Below are 27,447 nucleotides of genomic sequence, written 5' to 3'. Positions count from 1 at the left end.
CACAGTTTAAGAATAAAGGGGGGGCCAGTTAGGACTGAGATGAGAACAAACTTTCTTCACACAGAGAGTTGTGAATCTGTGGAATTCTCTGCCACAAAAGGCAGTGCAGGCCAATTCACTGGATGTTTTCAAGAGAGAGTTACATTTAGTTCTTGGGGCTAACGACATCAAGGGATATGGGGAAAAAACAGGAAAGAGGTACTGATTTTAGATGAATAGCCATGATCATATTGAATGGCAGTGCTGGCTCGAAGGGCCGATGGCCTATTCCTGCACCTATTTTCTATGTTTCTATGCTTGAGTATATGGCAATAAAACTCGATCACTTGATTTTGAAGCATTCATGCATGGTGGAGGTATAATGTAGTCATAGAGTGATACAGTGTGAAAACAGGCCCTTCGGTGCAACTTGCCCACACCCGCCAACATGTCCCAGCTACGCTACCTGCTTTTGGTCCATACCTCCAAACCTGTCCTATCCATGTATCAGTCTAACTTTTTCTTAAATGTTGGGATGGTCCCTGCCTCAACTACCTCCTCTGGCAGCTTGTTCCATACACCCATCACCCTTTGTGTGGATAAAGTTACCCCTTAAAAAGTTACCTCTTAAAAATACTTCATACAAAAAACATTGAAATCATACTTCTACAGTGCACTAAAACATGATTTTAATACATCAAATTTCAAAAGGTTCCTACCATGGGAGGGGGGACACCCTTCTTCCACACCCTCTCCCCACTCGGTTGCTCCACTCCCTCACCAGGTACCCCCAAGGCCAGTGATCGCACAGCCTCCCCCCTTTCAAAAACGCTCCAATCCAATTTAAAGCATATATATTGCATTCAAGTGTAAGTTAAAAGACTCGTTACAGTATGCACCATATTGCACAATTTCAAGCTGAAAAATGCAAATGTTCCGTACCAATGGGAGGTGGACACTCCCCTCCCCCCGGTCGCTATGCTCCCTCGGGCTTGGTCTCTCGCAATTTCTCACTCCCAACTGTCACTCAATGTTGGCAGCCCTGTTATGATCACCCTAAATCAGTACCCCGTTCCTGCTTTCTCCCTTGATTCCGTTAGCCTTGAGAGCTGTATCTAACTCTCTCTTGAAAACATCCAGTGAATTGGCTTCCACTGCCTGCTGTGGCAGAGAATTCCATGAAACTATTGCGACAGTGGGCAAACTAGCCAGGGCACTGTTATTTGCAAGACCACTCAAGTACCAGTAACGTCAGGAACACTGCTGTTACAGTTGCAGACCACAATTAGTGCCAATGGGTGTGTTACAGTGTACGTTGCTGCAAGTAAAAATGTTGTTTTGTTCAACAATTGAATTACAATTAAACACTGTTGACTCTTGATTCATACTGCATGGTGGCGCAGCGGTAGACTTGCTGCATTACAGCGTCAGAGACCCGGGTTCAATCCCAACTGCAGGTGGTGACTGTTCGGAGTTTGTACGTTCTCCCAGTGACTACGTGGGTTTTCTCCGGGTGCTCTGGTTCCAGCCCCCACTCGAAAGACATACAAGTTTGCAGATTAATTGGCTTCTGCAAAAATTGTAAATTGACCCTAGTATGTAGGATAGTGCTAGTGTACGGGGTAATCGTTTCCACGCAGTGTCTCTAGAGTCTAAATTACTAAAAGGAATCAACAAGCACCACTAAGTGGCTGCCTTTCCAGAGAAAAAAACTGCTTAAGCACCCGTCTGTCCATCTCTCTCCACGGATGCTGCCTGACCCGATGCGTTTCCCCAGCAGTTTCTTCACTCAAGATTTCAGCATCTGCAGTCGCTTGTGCCATAGAACTTGGCTGAACTGTTTCTATGTGAAATAAATGATTGAAATTATTCTGCTGGGGCTGTCCATAGCAATGAAGGTATAAGAGACTGAAAGCTGTTACTTCCACGTTGAGGAACAGCTTCTTCCCTACACCCATTAGGCTATTAAACACTGCAATATCCAACTAGGCTCCAAACTATAGACTTAGGAGCATTTATTTTTACTTATTGAAAAAAAAATTGTTGTTGTTGTTTATTGTGAGTTTTTACAGAGTACCATGTTTAAATGTTAGTTGTGCGGCTGTAAGAATTTCATTATGTATGAAGGAACTGGAGATGCTGGTTTACACAGAGGATAGACATAACTGCTGGAGTAACCCAGTGAGTCAGGAATAGGTGACGTTTCAGGTTGAGAAGAAGTCTCAACGCGAAACGTCACCTATTCCTTTTCTCCAGAGATGCTGCCTGACCTGCTAAGTCACTCCAGTAAGAATTTCATTGTTCCATTTCAGGGCATAAAAATAAAACATTCTTGACATATAATCAAGAAACCCACTGTACAATAAACCAGTTTTTAGCTCTGAATTTCTTTTTATTAAAATTGTACACAAAGGTCAAACAGGATTAAGTCACTTTATTTGAAATGCTTGAACTCTTACAAACAGTGCATTTTGTTCATTTACCACAAAGCACACGGTCAAAAGATTTGTACATGGCAGTGAACAATTTTGTTGGTGTTAATGGCTCAGTCTAATTAACAATGCTTCAGGGCACCGTCTGCAATTTATGAACTTGCATTTATGGACAAACATCAGAAATGTTCTGAAACAAACATTTCGAACTTGTGGAGGTGGGCTTCACAAATTCAAAGCTGTAATTACACCTGCAAATGTACATAACATGTTAAACAATTAACGGTTTTAAATGGAGAAAGAGAAAAAAATGCCAGGCTTTGTTCAGTTTTCTACGTTAATGGTGCAAAACACACACGAGATGCAAGAATCTCTCGATCTGTCAAGTGTGATTAATGGAAACTGGCAAATAGCACTTGCATGGGTTACTAGCAAATTTATAATTACATGTCACAGTACTTGGTCAATCACATATCGATTTGGGGAGATTATTGCCTGATATACCTTTTAAATATTTAAACCGATTCATTCCAGGTAACAAATTCATTCGTTCGTTGATCATTCCACTCTAAATGTATTTCCATCCCTCTGGTTTGACTACATTTAACATGATTCCATTTAATGATTCAATGAATGAGGAATTTTCACTCCTCTGGTTTCAATACATTTAACATGATTTGGTTGAGTCATATGTAGATGTCAGATATATTCCATGATACCAACTCTATGCTTGCCGATTATTTAGCGGACATGTTGCACAAAACGGATCTCTGGAATAAATCTACAATATTTATAAACATGTGCAAAGTCTTCTGTGGACTTCCAGCCAATCAGTTGCACCTAATGAATGGAGGATTCGATCTAGTTCCAAAGCATCAACAGGATCATTTAAAAAAGTTAGTTCAGATAATAAAACATCACAATCTCAGAAGTTTAGTTAAGGTTCGGGCAGCTTTTCAATGTAGGCTACTGGTCCAATTATGTCGTTGGACAGAGGGAGCTTTTAGGCAAACAGGGCAATTGGGAAAGTTGGCACATTGCGAAAAAAAGTGCTGAAACTACGATCACATGGAACTTTGAAATGTTAGCTGCAATTGTGTTCTATGAAGATGCTGCTGGCTATCAGAACCCATCAGATAGTTTTGTTCAGCATGGATCTGTATGTGGCAAAATGGCAACTGGATTGTAGATTTGACGATGCATTTTCCATCCCATTACACTTCACACCAATCAATGATCGGTGTAAAGTGATATTATAGGTTCTTTTCGGGAAATTGGGGTCACATTGTCCCAGGACCTAACCATGTTGCATTCATGCCGCGTGGGATGAGACCGCGGTAGGTCCATACATTTTGATCCAGACCGGACCGGACCAGATCCACGTGGAATGGATCCAACCACCTATCCCTCGTCCCCACACCCCCAGGTTGCCCGTCTGACTCTTGATCGCACCATCACAGTGTATCACAAAACCCCAGCCACATCCCCTAGGTTTGGTATGTACCCCGTCCTCCCATTCACAAACTCTCCCCCCCCAACTTCACCAAGAGCCTTCACGGACTTCCAAACAGCTTTAGTCAACCGCCTTCAGTGCTTCCCAATATAAATATGTTAGGGTTCCAACCTAACCCGTAGGCCCATCACATCACTTGATTTGTATACTGCTACCGTGACATTCTCCAAAAACTGGGCTAAGATTTTTTTTTTTAAACCTGTACATAGCACAACCGTGCCCTTTTATAGCCCTAACTGTCCTCATAAGTAGTACTGCTACATGGACATTATGTATGGACAAGAGTTTCTTTTTATACAGTCATTAGTTAGTCTGATACAAACCATTTGTTTTCGAGTAGTGGATTGTGCAGCTGTAAACGTTCAATTAAACAAAACTATGCACGAGTAGACTGTCAATTTGTTAATTTGTGGCTTGCTTTCCTTGGTCAGGAGGAGAGATGACACCAGTGAAAAGTGCCCCAAAGATGTTTAAACCAGTACATTTAATAGCTCTACCATCTAGTTCCATTGTTCAAATTGGTTGCTAGATCATTAATGAGGTGGGGGGGTGGGGGAGAATTTGGTTTAATCACATCAAAATTATTATAGCGATGCTTTGAGGTGGCCAAGAAAAATGTTTCAACATTTTTTCATGGGAACAAGAACAAAGATATTTATAAATAATCCTGCTTCTACAAATATGCACATATACTTAAGACGAGTGTCTATGAAACTACAATACTGCTCTGAAGCCACAATTTATGGGATTGAAACACTCTAAAGCATTTCTGATAAGTAAGGCAGATTCTAATAATAATAACAACCATCTCGCCAACCAACAATTTGCAAGATAGTTGCAGAAAGTATGCCCATAACAAATAAACTCAGATTATTGTGGGCTTCTCGATGATGGATCATAGAATAGAGTACTCCTGCTGTCCTGTTCACTCTGTACGTCCACTTTATGTTAGTTTCCTTATATTTTGTCTTCAAGTCTTTTTATTACTTTACTTTAGAGATACAGCACGGAAACAGGCCCTTCGGCCCACCGATTCCGTGCCGACCAGCGATCAGCCTGTATACTAACACTATCCTACACACTTGGACAATTTTACCAAAGCCAATTAACCAACAATCCTGCACGTCTTTGTAGTGTGGGAGAAACCGGAGCACCCGGAGAAAACCCACGCGGCCACAGGGTAAACATGAAAATTCTGCCCCTGTGTCAGTGTGCCGCCCTTTTTTTATGTGAAAGAATGGACAGTCAGGAATTGAAATGAATTGAATTATTAAATTACTGCGAATCACTGGATCATATTATAAACATTTACAAATTCTACCATAACAGGTCATTATGAATTCAGTATCCTGTTTGCTCTGCATGAAAGCTAGATGAAACATATCACATGATTTCTACATTGTGTAAACTTAGTTTGCAAAACACTTCATAAACAAAAAGGCGGACCCAGTGATTAGAAAGATGATTTGTTCTTTGGACCACGTCACCACATATTGTCACTGTGGACTATGAAACGTTCATGTACAACTCAGTACACTATTGCTCATACATAACAATGCACCGGCCTTTGTACTTTAGTTGTCTATCACACGTCTTAAAAAGCTCAGACATACAAGTCCAAATACGTTGCTGACAGAAACAAACTTGTGGCATAACACCACAACCTTGAAAAGTAGTGAGATAAATCACCTGTCCAAAGTAACTTTCAGGATATAGCACAGGGTGACTAGCTAGGGTCCAGCATTATTTCATTTATTTCTGTGTTATCACCAGCTTGTTCGGCAGTGAGTTTAAGGCATTAAGTTCTTAGGTTGCGTCACCAACAGTATTAAAGTTCAGATGTACCCAATCAATTTTTTTTTTTACCGTGTTGCTTAGCTGCAGCCCTATAGAATATTATTTTTTTAATATAAAATAATCTCGTAAAGGAAATCCCCGCATACATGATTTTTAATAAATGCAGTGCACTTGCAGATGCCACCTGGGCTGTGAACCAACAACTTTCCGGGCACTACGTTCGGCTTCTTCTGTTGTCGTTGAATAAATGTTTCAGCATGTATACCTGCAGACACGACACTGTGAGCATCACAGCAAGGTTCACTATCGACCAGAAAGTCACACGATCATAGTTGCCTTCTTGGAGGTTCCGATCACGTGCCTCAAAGGCTCGGAGCAGCCCCTGTATCTGGTTGCTTTTACTAAGTCTCCCTTTCACGCTGTTTATCGTATCCTGAAAAAGCGTCCCAAAAGAAAAAAAAAATCACATTTCACAACAAAGAGATCCAAGCTGAGCAAAGAGTTAAAACAGTGGCAGTTGGTGGGCATTCAAGAGCAGCAGACTTTAATAGCAGCAGAGTTTTTGAACGTTGAATATTCTGCTTTAAGATGAAATGCCTAATGATCTATAATACTTTGTATTATATTCATTGTATAGACACACAGTTTCTCTCCAAGAAATCAGTTGATCCAATTCTCCTTACTGTAGAACCGCGGATGCTGGTTTACAAAAGAAAGACACAAAATGCTGGAATAACCCAGCAGGTCAGGCAGCATCTCTGGAGAACAAGAATAGGTGACGTTTCGGGTCGGGGCCCATCAGTCAGGAGAAGGGTCCCAACTGGAAAAGTGATGCTTCCTGACCTGTGGAGTTATTCCAGCTCCTTGTGTACTTCTCCTTTCTGGTGGGCTGAATACTACCTGTAATAGTGGACATCACCACAACTGAATTAGTCATGGTGAACTTACTTCCCTCCCAATTAAAGTATGTAGAACAAGAGACTTGTAACATTTACATAATTCCACTTATTTATGAAAGAAAAAGCTCCCAAAAACCCAGCTAACACAAATTCTACCCTTTCTGGTATGCAAATCCAATCATTTCATTATTACCCCTTTTTGTAATTTCCCCTCACATTCCCATTGCCAATGGCAAACAGAAATAGCAGAAATTTAATTCCACCTGTGATCTTATAAAGTTGTACAAAATCAGGTCAGGTCAGCAGGGGGGGGGGGGGGGGGGGGGGGGGGGGGAGTTTCCCCCTGCCACGGGTACCATGTAACCCCGTGCTACCTGCTCCATGGTCGGATAGTCAGCGACTAAACCGTCTCCCCCACCTGGTTTGCCACGTGAGGAGGGGGCTGTGGACCCCCAGCAGGACCAAAAACAAGACCTGTCAAAGGGCGGATGAGCTCCTAGCGAGCCAACGGCCATCCACACTTCAGTAGAAGTTGCGATCACTGTCGTACATAGCATTGTAAGGAATAATGATAAAGCACACACACCAAAATCCTATACTTCCAGCAGCGGAAAACCGCAGGAACTGCAGGACAGAGATGTGTGGTGCGTCCGTCACCGTTCCCGCTGGAAACCAGAATCACTGTGTCAATAATGTTTTCAACGATGATGCATGAATAACAAAATCATGAGAGGAGAATCTCTTGCCAAAAGTGGGGGAATCAAGAACCAGAGGACATGAGTTAAAGGTGAGGGGGGAAAGATTTAATAGGAAACCGAAGGATACCTATTTCACACAAAGGGTGGTGGGTGTATGGAATGAGCTGCCGGAGGTGGTAGTTGAGGCAGGGACTATCGCAACATTAAAGAAACATTTAGACAGGTACATGGATAGGACAGGTTCAGAGGGATGGGGGCCAAATGCAGGCAGGTGGGACTAATGTGGATGGCACATGTTGGTAGGTGTGGGCAAGTTAGGCCAAAAGGCCTGTTTCCACACTGTATGACAATGCATATTGCCTTCCTATTGATCTGAGTGACAAAGGGTGTGAGGCCAATACGCAAGTGATATGTAGCTCAAGGTTGAGCCGTATTGAAAGCAGGGAAAGCCAAAAGCTGAAGTGATTTGGATTATGAAATGTAAGTATCTGTACTGCATTGGTTTAAGTAGACTAACAAGATGCGTATCAGGACTGGCTGTTAAATAGCTAATTGATTTTTGTTGTACACCCTTTCCCCTACCTGCCTCCGATTTTCTCAATCCATTCCTAATTTAGTATCACACTAGTGATTTTGATCAGAAAAAAAGACACATGCAAGTTGCCACCTACCAGAATATCTTCCAGTTTCATATCAAGTAGCTCTCCTCCTGGTAGAATATCGTTCCACTTGGTTGAGTCACCCTCAGGTTCCATGTTGTCCAGAATAAGCTCAAAGAACACTATCTTTTCTGATATGGAACTAAACGAGTTGTCGAAACAAAACATGTAGTCTCCATTCTCAGTTTCGATGCTAAAAATGATAGAGAAACTAGTCAATTTGAAATGAATGGAGATAGTGGAGGTAGCAGCTAAATGGAACTATTTTATACATTTGTAACTATTTATAAAATAGGCTACGAATGTCACTGCTTTGCAAGTCGACTATATACAGTGCCCTCCATAATGTTTGGGACAAAGACCCATCATTTATTTATGTGCCTCTGTACTCCACAATTTGAGATTTGCAATAGAAAAAAAAATCACACGTGGTTTAAGTGCACATTGTCAGATTTTAATAAAGGCCATTTTTATACATTTTGGTTTCACCATGTAGAAATTACAGCAGTGTTTATACATAGTCCCCCCATTTCAGGGCACCATAATGTTTGGGACACAGCAATGTCAAGTAAATGAAAGTAGTCATGTTTAGTATTTTGTTGCATATCCTTTGCATGCAATGACTGCTTGAAGTCTGCGATTCATGGACATCACCAGTTGCTGGGTGTCTTCTCTGGTGATGCTCTGCCAGGCCGGTATTGCAGCCATCTTTAGCTTATGCTTGTTTTAGGGGCTAGTCCCCTTCAGTTTTCTCTTCAGCATATAAAAGGCATGCTCAATTGGGTTCAGATCGGGTGATTGACTTGGTCACTCAAGAATTGAACATTTTTTTTAGCTTTGAAAAACTCCTTTGTTGCTTCAGCAATAGGTTTGCGATCATTGTCTTGCTGTAGTATGAACTTCTGGCCAATGAATTTTGAGGCATTTGTTTAAACTTGAGCAGATATGATGTGTCTATACACTTCAGACTTCATTTCGCTACTGCCATCAGCAAGTGTAATATCAATTAAGATAAGTGAGCCAGTACCTTCAGCAGCCATACATGCCCAGGCCATAACACCCCCACCACCGTGTTTCACAGATGAGGTGGTAGGCTTTGGATCTTGGGCAGTTCCTTCTCTCCTCTATACTTTGGTGTGGTGGGGGGGGGGGGGGGGGGGGGGAGAGACAATGTATAAATACAGCAGTCATTTCTACATGGTGAAACCAAAATGTATAAAAATGGCCTTTAATAAAATCTGACAATGTGCACTTTAACATGTGATTTTTTTTCTATTACAAATCTCAAATTGTCGAGTACAGTGGCAAATAAATAAATGATGGGTCTTTGTCCCAAACATTATGGAGGGCACCGTATGTATTAGGAGGAGAAGGGGGCACAGGCAATTGAACCATCCTATCACCAACTAGAGAGCGATCCTGGCCTTCAGAGTATTTTTTTAAATGACTCTTTACTGGACATTATCTTGCACTAAATGTTATTCCCTATATCTGTACACGCCGGCTGGTTGTAACCATGTATAATCTTTCCGCTGACTGGATAGCATGCAACAAAAGGCTTTTCACTGTACCTCAGTCCACAGGACAGTAAGCTAAACTATTACAGATGCACAGCCCTAAGTCAAAAGGCAGTGAAACTTTAAAAAATAATAATTAAAATAATAGATAGATCCTTTAATTGTCATTCAGCACAGACGGAGGCAGAGAAGGGGGATACGACACGGAAAAGTCGCATTCCCCCGAAGGAAGAGACAGAGGAACATGTTTCACCCCCTCTAACACAACCCAACAAACTAAAACTTAACCAAAACAAGACAAAAGAAACAACAGAAAAAAAGTAAAGACAGATGGACTGCAGGCGAGCCGCAGCTGTTAACAGCGCCGCCACTTCCGGAGTATCAATATTCCTCATTATTTTATCGCTGCAAAAAGGCCAGAGATTTAATTTCTGCAAGCTACCTGCCTTTAAAACTGAGAACATAGAAATCATTGTTAGCATTCAACTTGTGTACAATTGCAACATGCATGCACATTTCTGCAAAATCACTGATCTTCAGTCATCTCTGAAATGCATTCTGCATACTTGAACTGAAGAAGATTTATTGTAAACACAAAAAGGATTGAGCAGTTTGTGACCAGGAACAGTTTATTTTCTGTAGTTGAACATTTCTCTCTGGTGCTCTCTTTAGTTTAGTTAGGTTTAGAGATACACCATGGAAACGGGCCCACGCCGACCAGTGATCCTCGCACATTAACACTATCCTACACACATTAGAGCCAATTTATACATACAACAAGACAATTTACCTACAAACCTGTACATCATTGGAGTGTGGGAGGAAACTGGAGATCTCGGAGAAAACCCATGCAGGTCATGGGGAGAAGTTACAAACTCCGTACAGACAGCACCCGTAGACGGGATCGAACATGGGCCTCTGGCGCTGCAAGCACTGAAAGGCAGCAACTCTGCCACTGCGCCACCCTGCCGCCCCATGACAGTTACCTATTCTGTTTTGGACATCTCATCTTACATCCTCTATGGCTCTCCCCAAATTCACCCAGCATCCCTTTTCTTTCTTATTTCCCATCCATATACCAAGTCAAGTCGTTTATTTGTCACATACACATACGAGATGTGCAGTGAAATGAAAGTGGCAATGCTCGTGGACTTTTGTGCAAAAGACAAACAACCAAACAAACTATAAACACAATCATAACACGCATATTCTTTTACATAATAAATAATGGAAGGAAAACCGTTCAGTAGAGTTAGTCCCTGGTGAGATAGGCATTTACAGTCCGAATGGCCTCTGGGAAGAAACTCCTTCTCAACCTCTCCGTTCTCACCGCATGGCAACAGAGGCGTTTGCCTGACCGTAGCAGCTGGAACAGTTCGTTGCAGGGGTGGAAGGGGTTTCTCATGATATTGTTGGCTCTGGAGTTGCACCTCCTGATGTATAGTTCCTGCAGGGGGGCAAGTGAAGTTCCCATGGTGCGTTCGGCCGAACGCACTACTCTCTGCAGAGCCTTCTTGTCCTTGGCAGAGCAATTCCCAAACCAGATGGTAATGTTCCCGGACAAGATGCTTTCCACCGCCGCTGCGTAGAAGCACTGGAGGATCCTCTTTAGGTTTGCCCTTCCACACATTGCACTTCGCATCTTGTCCTGTAAACTGGCCACCACCTATGCTGCGCTGATGTCAAAGAGTCAGTGTCACGAGGTTGTGATAGCAGAGGAGTATTCAGGTCTGTCACTGTTTCGGGTTGGGACCCTTCTTCAGACACTTCGGAACTACTCTGAAGGGCCCTAATCAGAAACCTTATCTATCCATTCCCTCCACAGATGTTGCCTGACCAGCTTTTTGTGATTTGCTCAAGATTCCAGCATCTGCAGCATCTTGTGTCTACTGTCAGTGCTGTACTTGTCCAGGCAGATCCTGGTATTCCAGGTCCTGAACCTCATAAAATGGAGTGAAACTTGCCTGTGCATGCTTTCTTTTACCCATGGGGCAGCCATAGCATAATAGATTCATAAGGATAGTGTTAATGGAGTTTAATAGCCCTGTCCCACGGTACGAGTTCATTCCAAGAGCTTTCCCGAGTTTTAAAAAAATCGAGCTTGTGGCAAGCACGGAGAATGAACGTAGCGGGCACGTCTGAGCTTGGGAACGTCTCTTAGCGGCTCGTAACGCTAACGGCAGGTACTCGGGAAGACTCGCTAACAGCAGGTAAGCACGGGAAGACTCGTGAAGATTTTTCAACATGTTGAAAAATGTTCACGAGAGCCCAGAGTAACGACGAGTGGTCATTACCGTAAATCTCCGAGTTCGAATCAGAGCAAACTCGGGAGAGCTCTTGGAATTAACACGTACTGTGGGTCAGGGCTTTAAGACAATTGGAGTCAAGGCCCTGTGGCATGGAATTTATGACTTGGCCACTGTTTTAGTTTAGAGATACAGCGTGGAAACAGGCCCATTGGCCCACCAGGTCCACGATGACCAGCGACCCCTGTACTCTAGCACTATCCTACACACTTGGGACAGTTTTCAATTTTTACCAAAACCATAGACTGCTTTTTGACACAATTGCACTTCTCCCCGTGTCTGCACAGGTTTCCTCCGGGTGCTCCAGTTTCCTCCCACAACCCAAAGACGTGTGGGTTTGTAGGTTAATTGACCTCTCAATAAAATTGTCACTTGTGTGTAGAGAGTGGATGTGAAAATGGGATAACATAGAACTAGTGTGAATGGGTGACCGATAATCGGCTAGGTCGGACGAAGGACTGACTTTCATGCTGTATCGCTAAACTAAAATAAGCCCACAATTATTATTTACATAATTCAACTTTGGTTCTTGCTCATCATTTGAAATTTATTTAAAACTGTTTAAACACATAATTGTCATTATATGAGCATTCTCTCAAAATGTTGAAAAACAAACACCAGGTATATCACAAATCACATGCAATTCAAATGAATGCTTTGCAGCAGTATCAATAAACACCTGCTTATTTATAATTCACTTTTGCAATTCAATAGTTTAAGCCTCCATGAATTGTTTTTAAATACACACGCCCACATTTGTAAAGGAATCTGTCATCATTTAATTAATACAATTGCTACCTGTGATGGATCTTTGGCAGCCTCTTGGCCAGTCCCGAACAGAAATCTGCTGGGCAGGGATAGTGCGGGTTGGGAAGAGGTGGGGATTGGTTTGTGGGGTATTAGAAATTCATTTGCCTTCTGGCAATCAAATACATTGATAAATGCCTGCCAAAACACATAACACTAACCAACCGATAAATATAGAAAGAAGGAACTACTGATTTTGCTTTACACTAAAGGACACAAAAGGTCCTGACCTGAAACGTCACTTATTTTGTGACCATGTAGGCTTTTTCTGGGTGCTCCGGTTTCCTTCCACATTCCAAAGACATACAGGTTTGTAGGTTAAGTGGCTTTGGTAAGATTGTAAATTGTCCCTAGTGTGCAGGACGGTGCTCGTGTATGGGGTGATCGCTGGCCGGCGCGATCTCGTAGGGCCAAAGGGCATGTTTCCGTGCTGTATCTCAACAGTCTAAAGATGCTGCCTGATCTGCTGAATTACGCTAGCACTCTGTGTCATTCCATGAATGTATTAATAACTTGACGATGTTACCTGCTGCAAGGCAAACAAGACATGTGGAAATAATACGTTATTATGGTTGTTATGTTGATTCAGATTCTGTTCACTGCTGTCGGTAATTTAGGTCACAGCAGTTTTTCTGCTGATATGCACTCATTTCTTTGGCATCTGTGGAACATGGGGCTGCACAATTTTACAGCCATGTTTCCTGCATTACACAATAGCTAAACAGCGAAAAATAATTAATTACCATTAGAATCCGAAATATTTGAAGCTGCTGGAGCCTCTCTTTACAGTCTCTTTGATCCAGATAATTGTGGGAGCGAGCTATCTGTAAACTAAGTTCCAGATTTTATGTTATCATTCTGTATAGCATAACACCATTTGATAGCACATATTACTAGGAGCAGGGACCATGTACATGAGTGCACATAACATTCAATGTGTTCACAAATTATTCAATGTGCGCACAACTGCAATGTTTATTTTAGTATTCGATGGATTCAGAGCAATAAGCTGGAGTAACACAGAAAATAGTGGATGGCTCGGCTTGCCCTCTATAGAACCGGGAGAGGGAAGCCGCCGAGTTTGGCCCCTGAAGTCAGGAACCAGGGAGAAGGTGGAAGGTGTTGGCGATGGTGGCGGATGCTGGACAAAAGGTCCAACCTTCTTGTGCCTCACCTCGCACCACTATTCTGCCACAAAACAAATGTGCTAGTCAGTTTAAAGTTCAAATGGAATCCAATGAAAAAGCATGTTTGATGTTTTTCAACAAGAGTAACTCCCATGACGAATAATGAACATTACAAAGTCTGTCACTCACCTGTGTACTCCGTCAGACTTTCTTTGATCAAAATAGAGAACCTTTCCATTTGGGGATGAAATGTAGAAATCCACATCTAATCCCGCCCCATCGATCACCTAGAGGGCAGGGGATAATATTAGTTTTGTCCAAAATTGTACAATGGATTCACTTGGTCACTGTCAAATTGATCTTTTCATAATAATTTATAGTAATAAAGAAATTTAAATAAATGCACACCTCCAGATTCAGGAACATTTTTTTCCACAGCTGTAATCAGGCAACTGAGCCATCCTATCACCACCTAGAGCTACTATCTACCTTAGTGGAGATCCTTGGACTATCTTTGATCGGACTTTACTGGACTTTTTCTTGCACTAAATGTTATACACTTTATTCCCCTTATCATGTATCTGTACACTATAGATGGCTCGATTGCAATCATGTATTGTCTTTCTGCTGACTGATTAGCACGCAACAAAAGCTTATCACTGTACCTCAGTACATGTGACAATAAACTAAACTCATAATTAAATCCAGCTGAAAACAATAATAGTTTTTAAATATTTAATTAGTATTTAAATACATAAAACTGCAGATGCTGGTTTACAGAAAAGGACACAAAGTTCTGGAGAAGGGTCCTAACTTGAAACGTCGCCTGTCCATGTTCTCCAGAGATGCTACCTGACCCACTGAGTTACTCCAGCATGTTGTGTGCTTTTCAATTTCATTAAATTGCCGCTAACGTCAGCAAATATTATGGATCATTAAATTATCAGTAGAAAATCTGCAAGGCAAAACCTCCTACAACAATTGCAACTGGTGGGTTTTAACATTTTGTGTTGCAGGTAAAATATTGGCACAGAATTCTGTGCTACCATCTCATTGCTTCAAAGGCCCAGAGATGATGCTAACCTCAAGAGTGCGGAGCTTCTCATGGTTTCATGGATTTTACCGGGTGCTCTAGTTTCACCCCAAATTCGACATTTATGCTGGTAGGTCAATTGGCTACTGTAAAATTAACCCTCAGTATAGTTATGAAGCAAATGAATCAGCAGAGAGTTGATGAGCAAGGCTACAGGGAAATAAGCAGAGGGGAAAGAGGACTGGTAGGTTTCTTTGGGGGGGTGATGGAAATCAGGCATAAGACCTTATGACACAGCAGCATAAGGCCATTCAACCCATCGAGTTTACTCTGTTATTGATCTATTTTCCCCTCGTAACTCCATTCTATGCCTTCTCCCCAGAATCTTTGACGCCCTTCCTACTCAAGAACCTATCAATATCTGCCGTAAAAATACTCAAAGTCGATTGCGGCAATGAATTCCTCAGATTCACTGCCCTCTGGCTAAATAAATTCCTCCTTATCTCCATTATGAAGCTACATCCTTCTCGTCTGAGGCTGTGCCCTCTGGTCCTAGACTCTCCCATTACTGGAAACATCCTTTTCACATCCATTCTAACTGGACCTTTAATTATTCAGTAGGTTTCAATGAGAACCCCCTCATCCTTCTAAACTCCAGTGAGTACAGGTCCAGTAGAGGCCTTCAAACGCTCCTTGTACGTTAACCCAATCATCTCTGAGATCATTCTCGTAAACCTACTCTGTATCCTCTCCAAAGCCAGCACATCCATCCACAGATATGGGGCCCACAACTGCTCACAATATTCCAAATGTGGCCTCACCAACCTCTGATAAAGCCTCAGTATTACATTCTTGCTTTTATATTCTAGTCAGCATTGCCTTCTTTACTACTGACTCACAAATTAACCTTTCGGCAATCAAGCACTGGCACTCCCAAATCCCTTTATACCTCTGATTTTTGAATCCTCTCCTCATTTAGAAAGTAGTCTACATTGTCCTTCTACATTCTATTCTATTTGCCACTTCTTTGTCCACTCTCCTAACCCATCCAAGTCCTTCTGCAGCTTTTCTGCTTCCTGAACATTACCTGGTCCTCCACCTATCTTTGTATCATCTGCAAACTTGGCCACAAAGCCATCAATTCCCTCATCCAGATCATTAACATGTAATGTGAAATGTAGCGGACACAACACCGGTTCCTGCAGAACACCACTAGTCACTGGCAACCAACCAGAAAAGGCCCCTTTATTCTCACTCTTTGTCTCCAATCTTCTATTGACTCTTCTTCAGTTTGGAAGGGCTTGCAAGAAATTACCAGCTACAAGGGAAAAGCCCCCCGCTCTTTGGACAATCGTCAGCTGACCAACGACCTGAATGAGTTTTACTGTAGGTTTGAAAATCAGAAACGTAACCCTGGTACCCACTCCCGCCCTCCCCAACCAACACAGCCAGACCCCAGTCTGCAAAGAATGGACCCTGCACCCTCTCCCTGCCATTCACCGCTTCACACCTACTTAAGGCAAGACTCCAGTATGAAAAGACCACGCCAACCAACACTTCACACCCACTGACCTCAGTCTGCAAAGACTAGGCCCTTCTACACCCACCCCCCCTCCAATTACCACTTCACACCCAATTACCCACACCCTCCTTGCTGAACAACATCACTTCATCAACAATAAAAATAGAGGAGGTGGAGAGGCTTTTCAGAAGACAGAAAAGCCGGAAATCTCCAGGACCTGACAATGTTTCCTCCTCTACTCTCAAGCTCTGTGCCAAACAACTGGCACCGATCTATACAGACATTTTTTTATTTATTTAAAAAAAAAAAATTATTAGCAGTACAGAAACTTACATTAATACACATCACAAATATCTTATTACATTATGTTGTACCACTTCATTTTTTGAGCTTTAAAAAAGATAGAAATAAAAGAAGTAAGGAAAGTAAGCAAGAATCGTGAAGGTTACAGACATTTTTAACCAGTCCCTGCAAACATGTACTCTCCCTGCCTGCTTCAAAGTCTCCACTTTTGGCCCTGTACCCAAAAAGGCAAGGATTACTTGTCTTAATGACTACAGGCCTGTCGCACTGACCTCTGTAGTCACGAAGACACTTGAAAGGCTTGTGCTGGCCAAGCTGAAAAATATCACAATCCCCCTGCTGGACCCTATGCAGTTTACATATCGGGCCAATAGATCTGTGGATGATGCAGTGAACCTGGGCCTGCACTTCATCCTACAGCACCTAAACGGCCAGGGGACCAATGTGAGAATTTTGTTCGTTGATTTTAGCTTTGTATTCAACACCATTGTGCCATAGCTACTACACCTCAAACTTTCCGAGTTGACTGTGCGTGAACCCCCTCTGTCGGTGGATCTCCAGCTTCTTGACAGGAAGCAGCATGTGAGGCTGGGAAAGCACATCTCGGACCCGCAAACGCTCAGCATAGGAGCACCGCAAGACTGCGTACTCTCTCCTCTCCACTACTCTCTCTACACCAACGATTGTACATCCACAGACACCTCTGTCAAGCTTCTCATGTTTGCAGACGACACAACCCTGATTGGACTGATCCAGGATGGGGAGGAATCTGCCTACAGACAGGAAGTGCCACAGCTGGCATCCTGGTGCTATCGCAACAACCTAGAGCTCAATGCTCTTAAGACAGTGGAATTGATTGCACACTTTAGGAGAGCTCCCCCTCCCCTCACCCCACTCACCATCAACAACACCACAGTGACATCTGTGGAGTCTTTTAAGTTCCTGGGAACCATCATCTCCAAGGACCTTAAGTGGGGGACTACCATCGACTCCACAGTCAAAAAGGCACAACAGAGGATGTACTTCCTACGGCAGCTGAGGAAGCACAATCTGCCACAGGCAATGATGGTCCAATTCTACACGGCCATCGTAGAGTCTGTTCTCACCTCCATCATGGTCTAGTTTGGCTCAACCACCAAGCACGACACCTGGAGACTGCAGTGAATCGTCCGATCAGCAGAGAAGATTATTGGCTGCAACCTTCCCTCCATTGATGAACTGTACACTGCAAGGGCCAGGAAGCGAGCGGGCAAGATCATCTCTGACCCCCTCTCACCCTGGCCACAAAACACTTTGAATCACTTCCCTCTGGAAGGCTACTCCGGACTGTCAAAGCTGTCACAGCTAGACATAAAAACAGTTTTTATCCACGAGTAGTTGATCTACTCAACAGCCAAAAATCTGTAGGCTCCCTTTGATGTGGTATTTTGTTGGTTCACATCAAGTCAAGTCGTCAAGTCAAGTTTATTCGTCACATATGCATACGAGATGTGCAGTGAAATGAAAAGTGGCAATGCTTGCGGATTGTGCAGAAAAACTACAAAACTTGATCAATTGATCAATGGTGTTTTATCATTAATGTTTTATTATTATTAATCTTTAGTGTTTTCTGAGTCATTCTTAACTGTCACTGTATGTCATGTTGTTATTTATGGGCGGAGCACCAAGGCAAATTCCTTGCATGTGAATATTTGGTCAATAAACTTACTTACTTACTTACCTACCCATGCTTGTACTTTGCCTATAATAAATACCATGGACTATCATCTTTCTTAACAGCCTCACGTATGGCAACTTGTCAAAGGCCTTCGGAAAATCCAAGTGAACAACATCCACTGACTCTTCTTTGTCTATCCTGTTTGTTAGCTCCTCAAAAAACAGATTTGTCAGGCAGGTTCTCCCCTAAGCAAAACCATAAAGGGAGAGGAGGGCAATGGGGGAGGTGAGGTGGGATAAGCAAAACCGTGCTGAAGTCCGCCTATAATATCAAGTGCTTCCAAGTACCTAGAAACCTCTTTAATAATGAACTAGACTAAGTGTGACCCATTGGAGGCTTGGTCCCCCAACGCAATGTTCCACCACTCACCCATAGTCCCCAACTGCACAGGCGCAGCTCATTTCCCCTCATCCCTAGCACTCTCTCCCCTTCCTCCCTCTTCTTTCCTCTCTCCTCCTCCCCTCCCCCAACACTCTCTTCCTCTCCTTTCCCCTACCGTCAGTCATTCCCTCCCTCCATAACTCCTCTCCCCTCCCTACCCCCCTATCGCTCGATCCCACATCTCACCCACTCCTCACCCCCTATCCCCCCCACTATCCCTCCTCACCTCCCCACTGCCCTCTTCTCCCTCTATTCCCCACTCCCTACCTCCCCCACTCCTCTCCCTCTATTCCCCCTCCTACCTCAATCTCCCTCCTCACCTCAGCCCTCTTCTTTTCCCTCTCCTCCTCCACTCCCTAAATCTATCCCTCACCTCTCCCTCCCGCTCCTTTCCCCTACCCTCAGTCACTCCCTCCCTCCCACCATAACTCCTCTCCCATCCCTACTCCCCTCCTCTTCCTCTATCCCCTCTCCTCCCCCACTCTCCCTCCCCAGAATCTCGAGGTTGCCGCTCCTCTCCTTTCTTGCGTGCCCTGGAGGAGTATCAGCTGTCGGCGCCCTCAGAGCCAGGCCTCAGTTCGGCCCAGAAGCACCAGCAGCTACGGCCGCGCCGGCGTGTGAGCGGGAGGGGGGGGGGAAGAACCCGGAGAAAAGATGGGGGAAGACCCACGGGGGAGAGGGGGGTATCACGGGGTAGGGGGCAGGAGCCAGAGAAGGGGACCAGAGGGGAAAGGGGTGGAGCTGTGGGCCGTTGCGTTTGGGACCGACAGCAGGAGCTAGATGCTCTCCTCCGCTGGGATCAGACTGCCGCTTTCCGTTTGGTGACATTGCCGCGATGCTGGGCTGCTGCTTGGGGCAGGGCTGCTTCGGGTCCCTCCGAAAGTCCGGTTGAAAATCTCCGCCGGCTTTCCTCAGATCCAGTAAAGACGCAATGGCGCAGGAAGGAGCGGACCGTCCCGGGGAGTGACAGGGGAAGAGACTAATCCGCGCGGCGCTGGAAGGCAGAAGAGATCGATCTGCACATGCGCGGTTTTTAAGGTTTTTAAACCTCGCTAACTGTGACGACATTCAACCGATCGGAACGAAACTTGATGGACTCGGAGCATAGGATGAACGGTGAGTGAACTGGTGGAAAATCGTAGCGCTTTCGCGAACCGTTTTTGCGCTAATAGAATGACCGCCAAACCGGAAGATAACAAGATCAGAGTTTTAGTTATGTATAGATTCTAAAATGTTTACCAACCACAGAAGTCAGACTAACTAGCTTATCATTTTCTTTCTTTTGCTTTGCTCACTTCTAAAACATTGAAGATAGACACAAAACTGCGATTTTCCAGTCCTCTGGAACAATATTCTTGAAAGATCACTGCTAATGCTTCCACAATCTCAACAGCTACCTCTTGTTGAACCCTAGAGTATAGCCCATCTGATCCAGGTGACTCATCCACCTTCAGTCCTTTCAGCTTCCCAAGCACCATCTCTTCAGTAATAGCAACTACACTCACTTTTGCTCCCCTGACTTACATAGACCAGAGAGGCCGAGTGGCTCTGTGTTACAATAAGAAAATGAGGAAATGAATACTGTGCGCATCTGGAGATTGCAGTACATTCTTCCTCTAACGTACAAATGCAAGGTTGTTCTTTCCACTGAATGCTCCTCGTCACTGCCAATTTGAAAGCTAAACAAAGAAGGGTATTTCCATATCTAGCAATGCACAGTTGATTCCTTTATGCAAGGTCAAACAGAATCTGGTAAATTTGGGTTGCAACCTGTTCACCAACAGAACTCCGCACCAAGAACTCACAACTCTGTATCAAGGATCCAAAGGCATCGCACAGGAAATAGTAAAGCTCCAGGGAGCAATCTGCCAGAGTCTGTCCTATAAGTAATTGGATAATGTACAGTGAAAACAGCACAGCAACAGAAGGGTCTCGAGCCGAACCGTCACCTATCCATGTTCTCTAGAAAAGCTGCCTGACCTGCTGAGTCACTCCAGCACTCTGTGTCCTTCGGCACATCTTGTGACATTTACCGGCACAATGATTTTTTTAATATGCATTTGCAAATCTATAGGAGTGAAGTAAGGTCTCAATCAGCATTTTACACATTTGAATTGAATTGAATTTCTTTGTCATTCAAAAACAAGTTTGAACGAAATTTCGTTACCATGCAGTCATAACAGTAAGAAGGCAAAAAACACTCAATTAAACACAATTTAACACAAGCATCCATCACAGTGACTCTCCTCCAGGCACCTCACAGTGATGGAAGGTAAAAAAAGTCATCTCTTCCTTGCTTCTTCTCCCACGGTCAGGCAGTCAAACTGCTGCGTCGAGGCGATCGAGGCTCCTGATGTTGAAGCCCCCGCCGGACGATGGAAGATGTCACAGTCCACATGGGCCCGCGGCCGAAGCCTCCAAATTCAGGTTGCAGCTGCAGCACCACCACAGCCTCCAAAGACAGCCAGCTCTGCGATGGTAAGTCCACAGGCTCTGCGACCGGAGCCCTCAAGGTTGATTCCAGTTGGAGGTCACCAGCTCCTCGTGGTTAGGCCACAGCGCAAACGGAGATATGACACGGAAAAAGGTTGCATCTCCGTTGAAGAAAGAGATAAAAGTCTCCCCCCCCCCCCCCCATATACAACTAAAGACTATAACATACATCTAACATTAACAATAAGACAAAGAAGGAAAAAAAGAGACAGACGGACTGTAGGCGAGCCGCAGCTGTAACAGAGCACCTTAAAATCAGGTATAAAGAGCAAACAAACAGAAGATCATCCAACCTCCTAAAAGCCTGCCTCACTATTTAATTAAGTCTGCAAATCCATCTTTTCCTTAGTTATAGAGCTTTGCAGCATTAAAACCGCCCTTTTGGCTCAATTCATCTATGGCAACCGAGTTGTCTGACAAAGTCCCACTTGCCTGCGTCTGCCCATATCCCTCCAAACTTCCCTACACATGTACCTGTCCCAGTATCTTTCAAATGCTGTAATTGTTCATACTTCCATCACTTCCTCCACCAGCATGTGTCATCTATGCATCTTCTGAATAATGTATAACAGACCCATATATTAACAGTTAACTAAAATATATTCATTTAAAGTATAAAGTTATTTATGAATGTTTTCCATATTTCTTCCAATCTTTCCCAACTTTATTCTTAGTTTGAATAGGTCTACCTGTTCTAGATTTCACAATCAACAGAAGTAATTTCTCCTTATCTTCCGTCAGTTCCCCTTAAGATCTTGAAAAGCAATCTCGACTGTCTACATTTCAACTTAATAATCTGTTGTCTCTTCTCGAAACTTGACCTTCAAGAAAATATGTCATTCGAGCTGCATTTCCAAAGCCAATATATCCTTTTGATGCCTAAGCTGTGATGCCTAAACTGCTCGAACTATCCAAGTGAAATCTCAGAAGTCTGAAGAAGGGTCCTGACCCTAAACATCATTGTCCATGTTTGCCAGAGATGTTGCCCGATCTGCTGAGTTACTCCAGCACTTTGTTTTTTTTTCCAAGTGAAATCTAAGTTGGGTTTTATACTGTGCATCCGCAGAACATTAAAAAAAAATAAAGGTCCCCCCATTTGGATTATTTTCTATATTCAGGAGATAACTAAATTGTTTGCCTTTAATGATCTACAGATACCTCTCCAAGCTTTCACAAACCTTACCCACTTCATGTACATTATCCAGTTCTGATCAGGTCCATGTTGACATTCACATTTTGCTCACATTAAAATCTATTTTGCCCAAATCCTGCCCATTCTCCCAAGTTAATAATGTCTTTACAATTTAATGTTGCCATCCACACTGCTTATAATGCTGCCTATCTTTGTCTCATTGGCAATGGTGCAAAGGTAGATTTTTGTGCTATTATCCAGGTTATTTATAAATACATCAAACAGTTTCAATTCCACCTGCCACAATTTTATAACTTAAGACACAAAAAGTTATTCAGCGGATTAGATAGCATCTCTGGAAAAAAGGAATAAGAAACATTTCGGGTTTGAGGAAGGGTCTCGAGCCGAAACGTTACCTATTCTTTTATTCCCCAGAGATGCTGAGTTATTCCAGCTTTCTGAGTCTATCTTTGGTTTAAACCAACATCTGCAGTTTCTTCCCACACAATTCTCTAACTACTTGCATATTATTACTGCCTTATACCATAATTTCCCAATCGTGTCAATAACCTTGTACTAATGGACTCTGATTACTAGTATCCATTAACATTGCCCTGTTCATCATTTTTGTCACCTTTGCACAGAATCTTGTTTTATCAGGCATACAAAATATACCTATCAAGCAAAAACTTACGGTCACTCTGTCTTTAATTATAAGCTTAGCAATCTCTCAACAATATGGCTAATTAGGCCATAGCAGCTTCCCTCCTTCACCTTTTTGAGATCTTTCCACGTGTGAGAGTCTCAAAAAAGTGTAGATGGTTACAAGATATGAAGACAGCCATTTATAATAGAGACATGTAGAAAACTATTCTCCTAGAAGACCGTGAATCTTTGGAATTCTTTATCTTGGAAGATTGTGGAAGCTAGTGCACTTTAAGAAGTTGATACATTTTTGAAATATTTGGGAATTGAGGGCCATGAAGGGGGGTTGAAGCCTGGATCAGATCAGCCATGATGGTAGTGAAGAGCAGGGCAGGTTGTAGGGGCGAGGTGTCAACTCCTGTTCCCATTTCCCGATCCTGGCACAATCATCAGATTTGGATGTCAAACACCAGAACTATGATGAATTTTCCAGCCAAACATTAGTGGAAATATTGATTATTACTCTTAAAGGATTACACTCAATTTTCTTAATAAACAATGACAAAAATAACTGTTTTGATTACAGGGCAAGTGATATTTGCAAGGTAATGGCATGTAAACTTGCTTGGATTGGATTAACTCCATTACTCAAAGACCAAATTACATCAAATCTACCCAGCTATTTCTCCATTATGTAACAGATGCAAAGGTGCAGATGGGTCTTTAACACACATTTTTTGGTCCTGTCCTCATATACAAAGATACTGGTCTGAAATATTTAAGTGGTTCTCTGGGGTCTATGGAAAAGATATTCCCCCTGAACATTTTTCACACAGAGAGTGGTAAATCTCTGGAACTCTGCCACAGAAGGTAGTTGAGGCCAGTTCATTGGCTATATTTAAGAGGGAGTTAGATGTGGCCCTTGTGGCTAAAGGGATCAGGGGGCATGGAGAGAAGGCAGGTACAGGATACCGAGTTGGATGATCAGCCATGATCATATTGAATGGTGGTGCAGGCTCAAAGGGCCGAATGGCCTACTCTTGCACCTATTTTCTATGTTTCTATGATCCAGAACTGGCACTTTTTGGATGCTCAGAGACTGCTTTGTACTTCACGTCTGAAGAACAACAAGCACTGATGCTTGGTATGGTGGCAGCCAAGAAAATGATCCTAACAGACTGGAAATCATCCACACCCACCTGCTTCGAAAAATGGCTCAATGAAATGATAATAGTCATACAGATGGAAAGGATGTGCTTCTACAACTCCAAGGTACCCAACAACGTTTTAAGTGATGGGGACCATTTATCAACCATCTCAAAGACCAATAATTTCATAATTTCATATTATCTGTAGAGATGTAGTCCTGTGCTCTTTACTTATGCTCTTGCAATGCCCGACTGTGTAGCACCATGTGGATTGCACCAATACTGTTATGTCTGGTGGCTTTTTTCTGTTGTCTTTTGTTTCTTTCTTTTCTTTCTCTTTTTTGTGTTGTTGTGTTAAATAAATCATCGAAAAATAATAATAAATAAATAAATAAATAAATAAAGCACATGGTAAAAATAATTGGATTAACAAATAACTTTGCAAATCACAAGTTCGAAGCCCGTTCTGCCTTTTCACAGAATTGCTACAGAATATTGCGAGAAAGAACGAGAAATAGGTATCTGGTAATATCACTGTTACACTGTTTCAATTGTTTGGGAGAGCAGATAGATATGTCAATTTAAAACGATGAAACTGCTTTTAAAAATCTTTGATGAGCTCCAAGTCATTGTTTGCAGACAAACAGAACTTTGACATGACATTTTTAAACCTCACCAGCTGAAGATATAGGTTGCAAAATTTTGTGGCTCATTACAAGCTAAATATCAAAGTTCAAAACGGGAACACCCTTGACCTATTGGCCCATCCAAATTAATTTACAACAGATGGTTAGGTCATAATAACCCATTCAATTTAAAGTTCAGCACCTCATAGTTCGCTTGGGCAGCTTACAACCCAGCGGTATGAGTATTGATTCCTCTAACTTCAAGTAACCCTTGCTTTCCAGCTCTCTCCATCCCTCCGCCACCTTAATTCTCCAATTAGTTTAACTGTCCTCCTGATTAATTTTACTGTTTGTATGTCTTGTTGTCATCTTCCCCATAGCCAACAACGAATTACATAGCCAACAACTACATTTGCTTGATCATTGTCTGCTTTGATCTGTCGTTCTCACACCTTGTCCATCCACATCTCTAGTTTCCCTCACCCCTGACTCTCAGTCTGAAGAAGGGTCTCAACCCAAAATGCCACCCATTCTTTCTCTCCAGAGATGCTACCTGTCCCGATGAGTTACTCCAGCATTTTGATGTATCTTTGGTGTAACCAGCATCTTCCAGTTTCTTCCTACACATTCACAATTTCAGACTGAATGCAATCGTTTTTTTTTCCACATAGAAACAAGGAATAGTAGATATTGATTAATACACAAAGGGACACAAAGTGCTGGAGTAACTAAGGTCAGATAGCATCTCTGGATGACATGGATTAGGTGAGGTTTCGAGGAGAGGTGCCGCCTCTCTTCTATGGCTTTGTGGCAGCCTAAGAGAATTGCTTGTTTGGGAGACCTTCTGTAAAGAATATTGAATGAGCACCAATGTTTTATAGATATGGTCTTTTTAAAATTGTTTGTCATTTGCCTGCTTATTGGCTGTGGTCCTCTAAAAAGTGGCATTTTTAGTTTAAAAGAAAAATGTGATTGTATGTCTATTTTCCATTCATTTCATAAGTCCCTGACATGCCTCAGACACAGTTGCAAACACAAAGCTAGTAAATTGAATAACCTAGCTTAGGTAAAGTCTAATTGTAAAGGCTGACAGAATCTGGGTGTTCTGTTGAGCTCAAGACCATGAGGAGATCTTGCAGAACAGACACAATGGCCTGGATGTTCAACTCAAGCTCCTAAACCTTATGTTGGAATAATCCCATGAGGAGTTATAACATCCTGTCTAGAAAGTGATAGCTTGAATGAAGTAGTGCTCCCAGAATACTTAAGAGTCATACAGCATGGAAACAGGCGCTTTAGCCCAACTCACCCAGGCCGACCAAGATACCCCATCTAAACTAGTCCCATTTGCTGCTTTTGGCCCATATCCTTCTAAACCTTTCATATCCGTGTACCTGTCCAAATGTCTTTTAAATGCTCTTATGCTACCTGCCTCAAAAACTTCCTCTGGCAGCTTGTTCCATATACCCAGCACTGAGTCCAGACCAAAAGGATACAAAGTGCTGGAGCAACTCAGCAGGTCAGGCAGCATCTCTGGAAAACACGGATAGGTGAGGTTGAGGCTCTGTGTGTGTGAGATGTGTGTGTGTGTGACATGTGTGTGCGAGATGTGTGTGTGACGTGTGTGTGTGTGAGTGTGTGTGACGTGTGTGTGTGACGTGTGTGTGACGTGTGTGTGTGAGACGTGTGTGTGTGTGTGACATGTGTGTGTGACGTGTAATTACGTGTGGTTGAGAATGCATGTGCATACGCACATGTGTGGTTCGCACACACGTGGGATAGATAGATGGATCAACAAGATAACTTTGAGCAGGGAAACAACCCAGTGGCCAACCTGATACTCGATCTCCAGGGTGGCATCTTTCTTCATAGTTTGGTAGAAACATTCCTTCTGCCCCGCCGGCAGAGTGAAGGTGAAGTCGCTGTCAAAGGACTGAGAGAAGCCGAAGCAGAGCGGGGCCCAGCAGCAGCAGCACAGGAGGAGGAGGGGGGGCAGCCCCAGCCCCAACATGTCCGTGGGTCGCTCTCTCGCTCGCTCGCTCGGCGGGACCGTTGGTGAACGGACGGACAGACGCCGGCCCGCGAGGCTCAGGCGCGCTCACCGGACACCGCGCGTCATCACGTCACTACGTCCGTCAGCTGGCCCAGGCCGTCATTACGTCACTGCGTCCGTCAGCTGGCCCAGGCCGTCACACGTCACACCCCCCTTGTCCGCAACTTCCAACCAAAGATCCTATAGGATCTTTGCTTCATTCAATCAATCAATCAATCTTCCAACTTTTCCCACGACTGTCTGTCATTTAACAAAAAACAAACGAAGTCATGATCCGTCACATCGATCAAAACCAAAATGCAATAAAATCACACTGCCAATTCACCGCAGACGTGTCAATGGAGAGCTCAGGCCTCGCCCTTTCCCCCACGTGGAGCCCCGCTGGCCGCAGTGGAACTACAACCCCCAGACTGCATTGCGGCAGGATGGGGGTGAGGGGGAGCTGACGTAACAGTGGGGGAGATTGCTGAGTGGCTGCTTGTCGTATGACGTCAGGCGTTAAGGAGGGGGGCGGGTGACTTGAATTCCATCCTCCCCTTCCCTCCGCTGCTCCTTTTATTCGCTTCCGACTTCAATGCGGAGACGTCCGCGATGCTGGCGGCGGAGGAGGAGGCGGGGCCGGATGGAGGTGAGGGAGGGGGAGGTGGGCGTGGCCTGGGG

General features: G+C 43.4%; 1 protein-coding gene across 1 annotated transcript; it reads right to left on the bottom strand.

Annotated features, from left to right (window-relative positions):
• Positions 1 to 2,398: 2,398 nt before the first annotated feature.
• tmed5 (transmembrane p24 trafficking protein 5) lies at positions 2,399 to 27,064 on the bottom strand. Its single transcript, XM_055642253.1, has 4 exons — positions 26,569 to 27,064; positions 13,924 to 14,021; positions 7,990 to 8,170; positions 2,399 to 6,154 (listed from the first exon to the last, which is right to left on the bottom strand). The coding sequence occupies exons 1-4, from the start codon at positions 26,743 to 26,745 to the stop codon at positions 5,936 to 5,938; spliced, it is 675 nt and encodes a 224-aa protein (XP_055498228.1). The 5' UTR covers positions 26,746 to 27,064; the 3' UTR covers positions 2,399 to 5,935.
• Positions 27,065 to 27,447: the final 383 nt, after the last annotated feature.

Source organism: Leucoraja erinacea, chromosome 10, assembly GCF_028641065.1.
Source record: "Leucoraja erinacea ecotype New England chromosome 10, Leri_hhj_1, whole genome shotgun sequence".
Taxonomy (NCBI): domain Eukaryota; kingdom Metazoa; phylum Chordata; class Chondrichthyes; order Rajiformes; family Rajidae; genus Leucoraja; species Leucoraja erinaceus.
This window is presented reverse-complemented; position numbering and strand designations above follow the sequence as displayed.

Coding starts and splice junctions, on each gene's coding strand:
- tmed5 (XM_055642253.1), bottom strand. CDS start 26,745: ATGTTGGGGCTGGGGCTGCCCCCCCTCCTCCTCCTGTGCTGCTGCTGC. Junction 14,022..26,568: donor CCCTGGAGATCGAGTATCAG/GTTGGCCACTGG, acceptor CCTGCCCTCTAG/GTGATCGATGGGGCGGGATT. Junction 8,171..13,923: donor AAGTCTGACGGAGTACACAG/GTGAGTGACAGA, acceptor TATCATTTTTAG/CATCGAAACTGAGAATGGAG.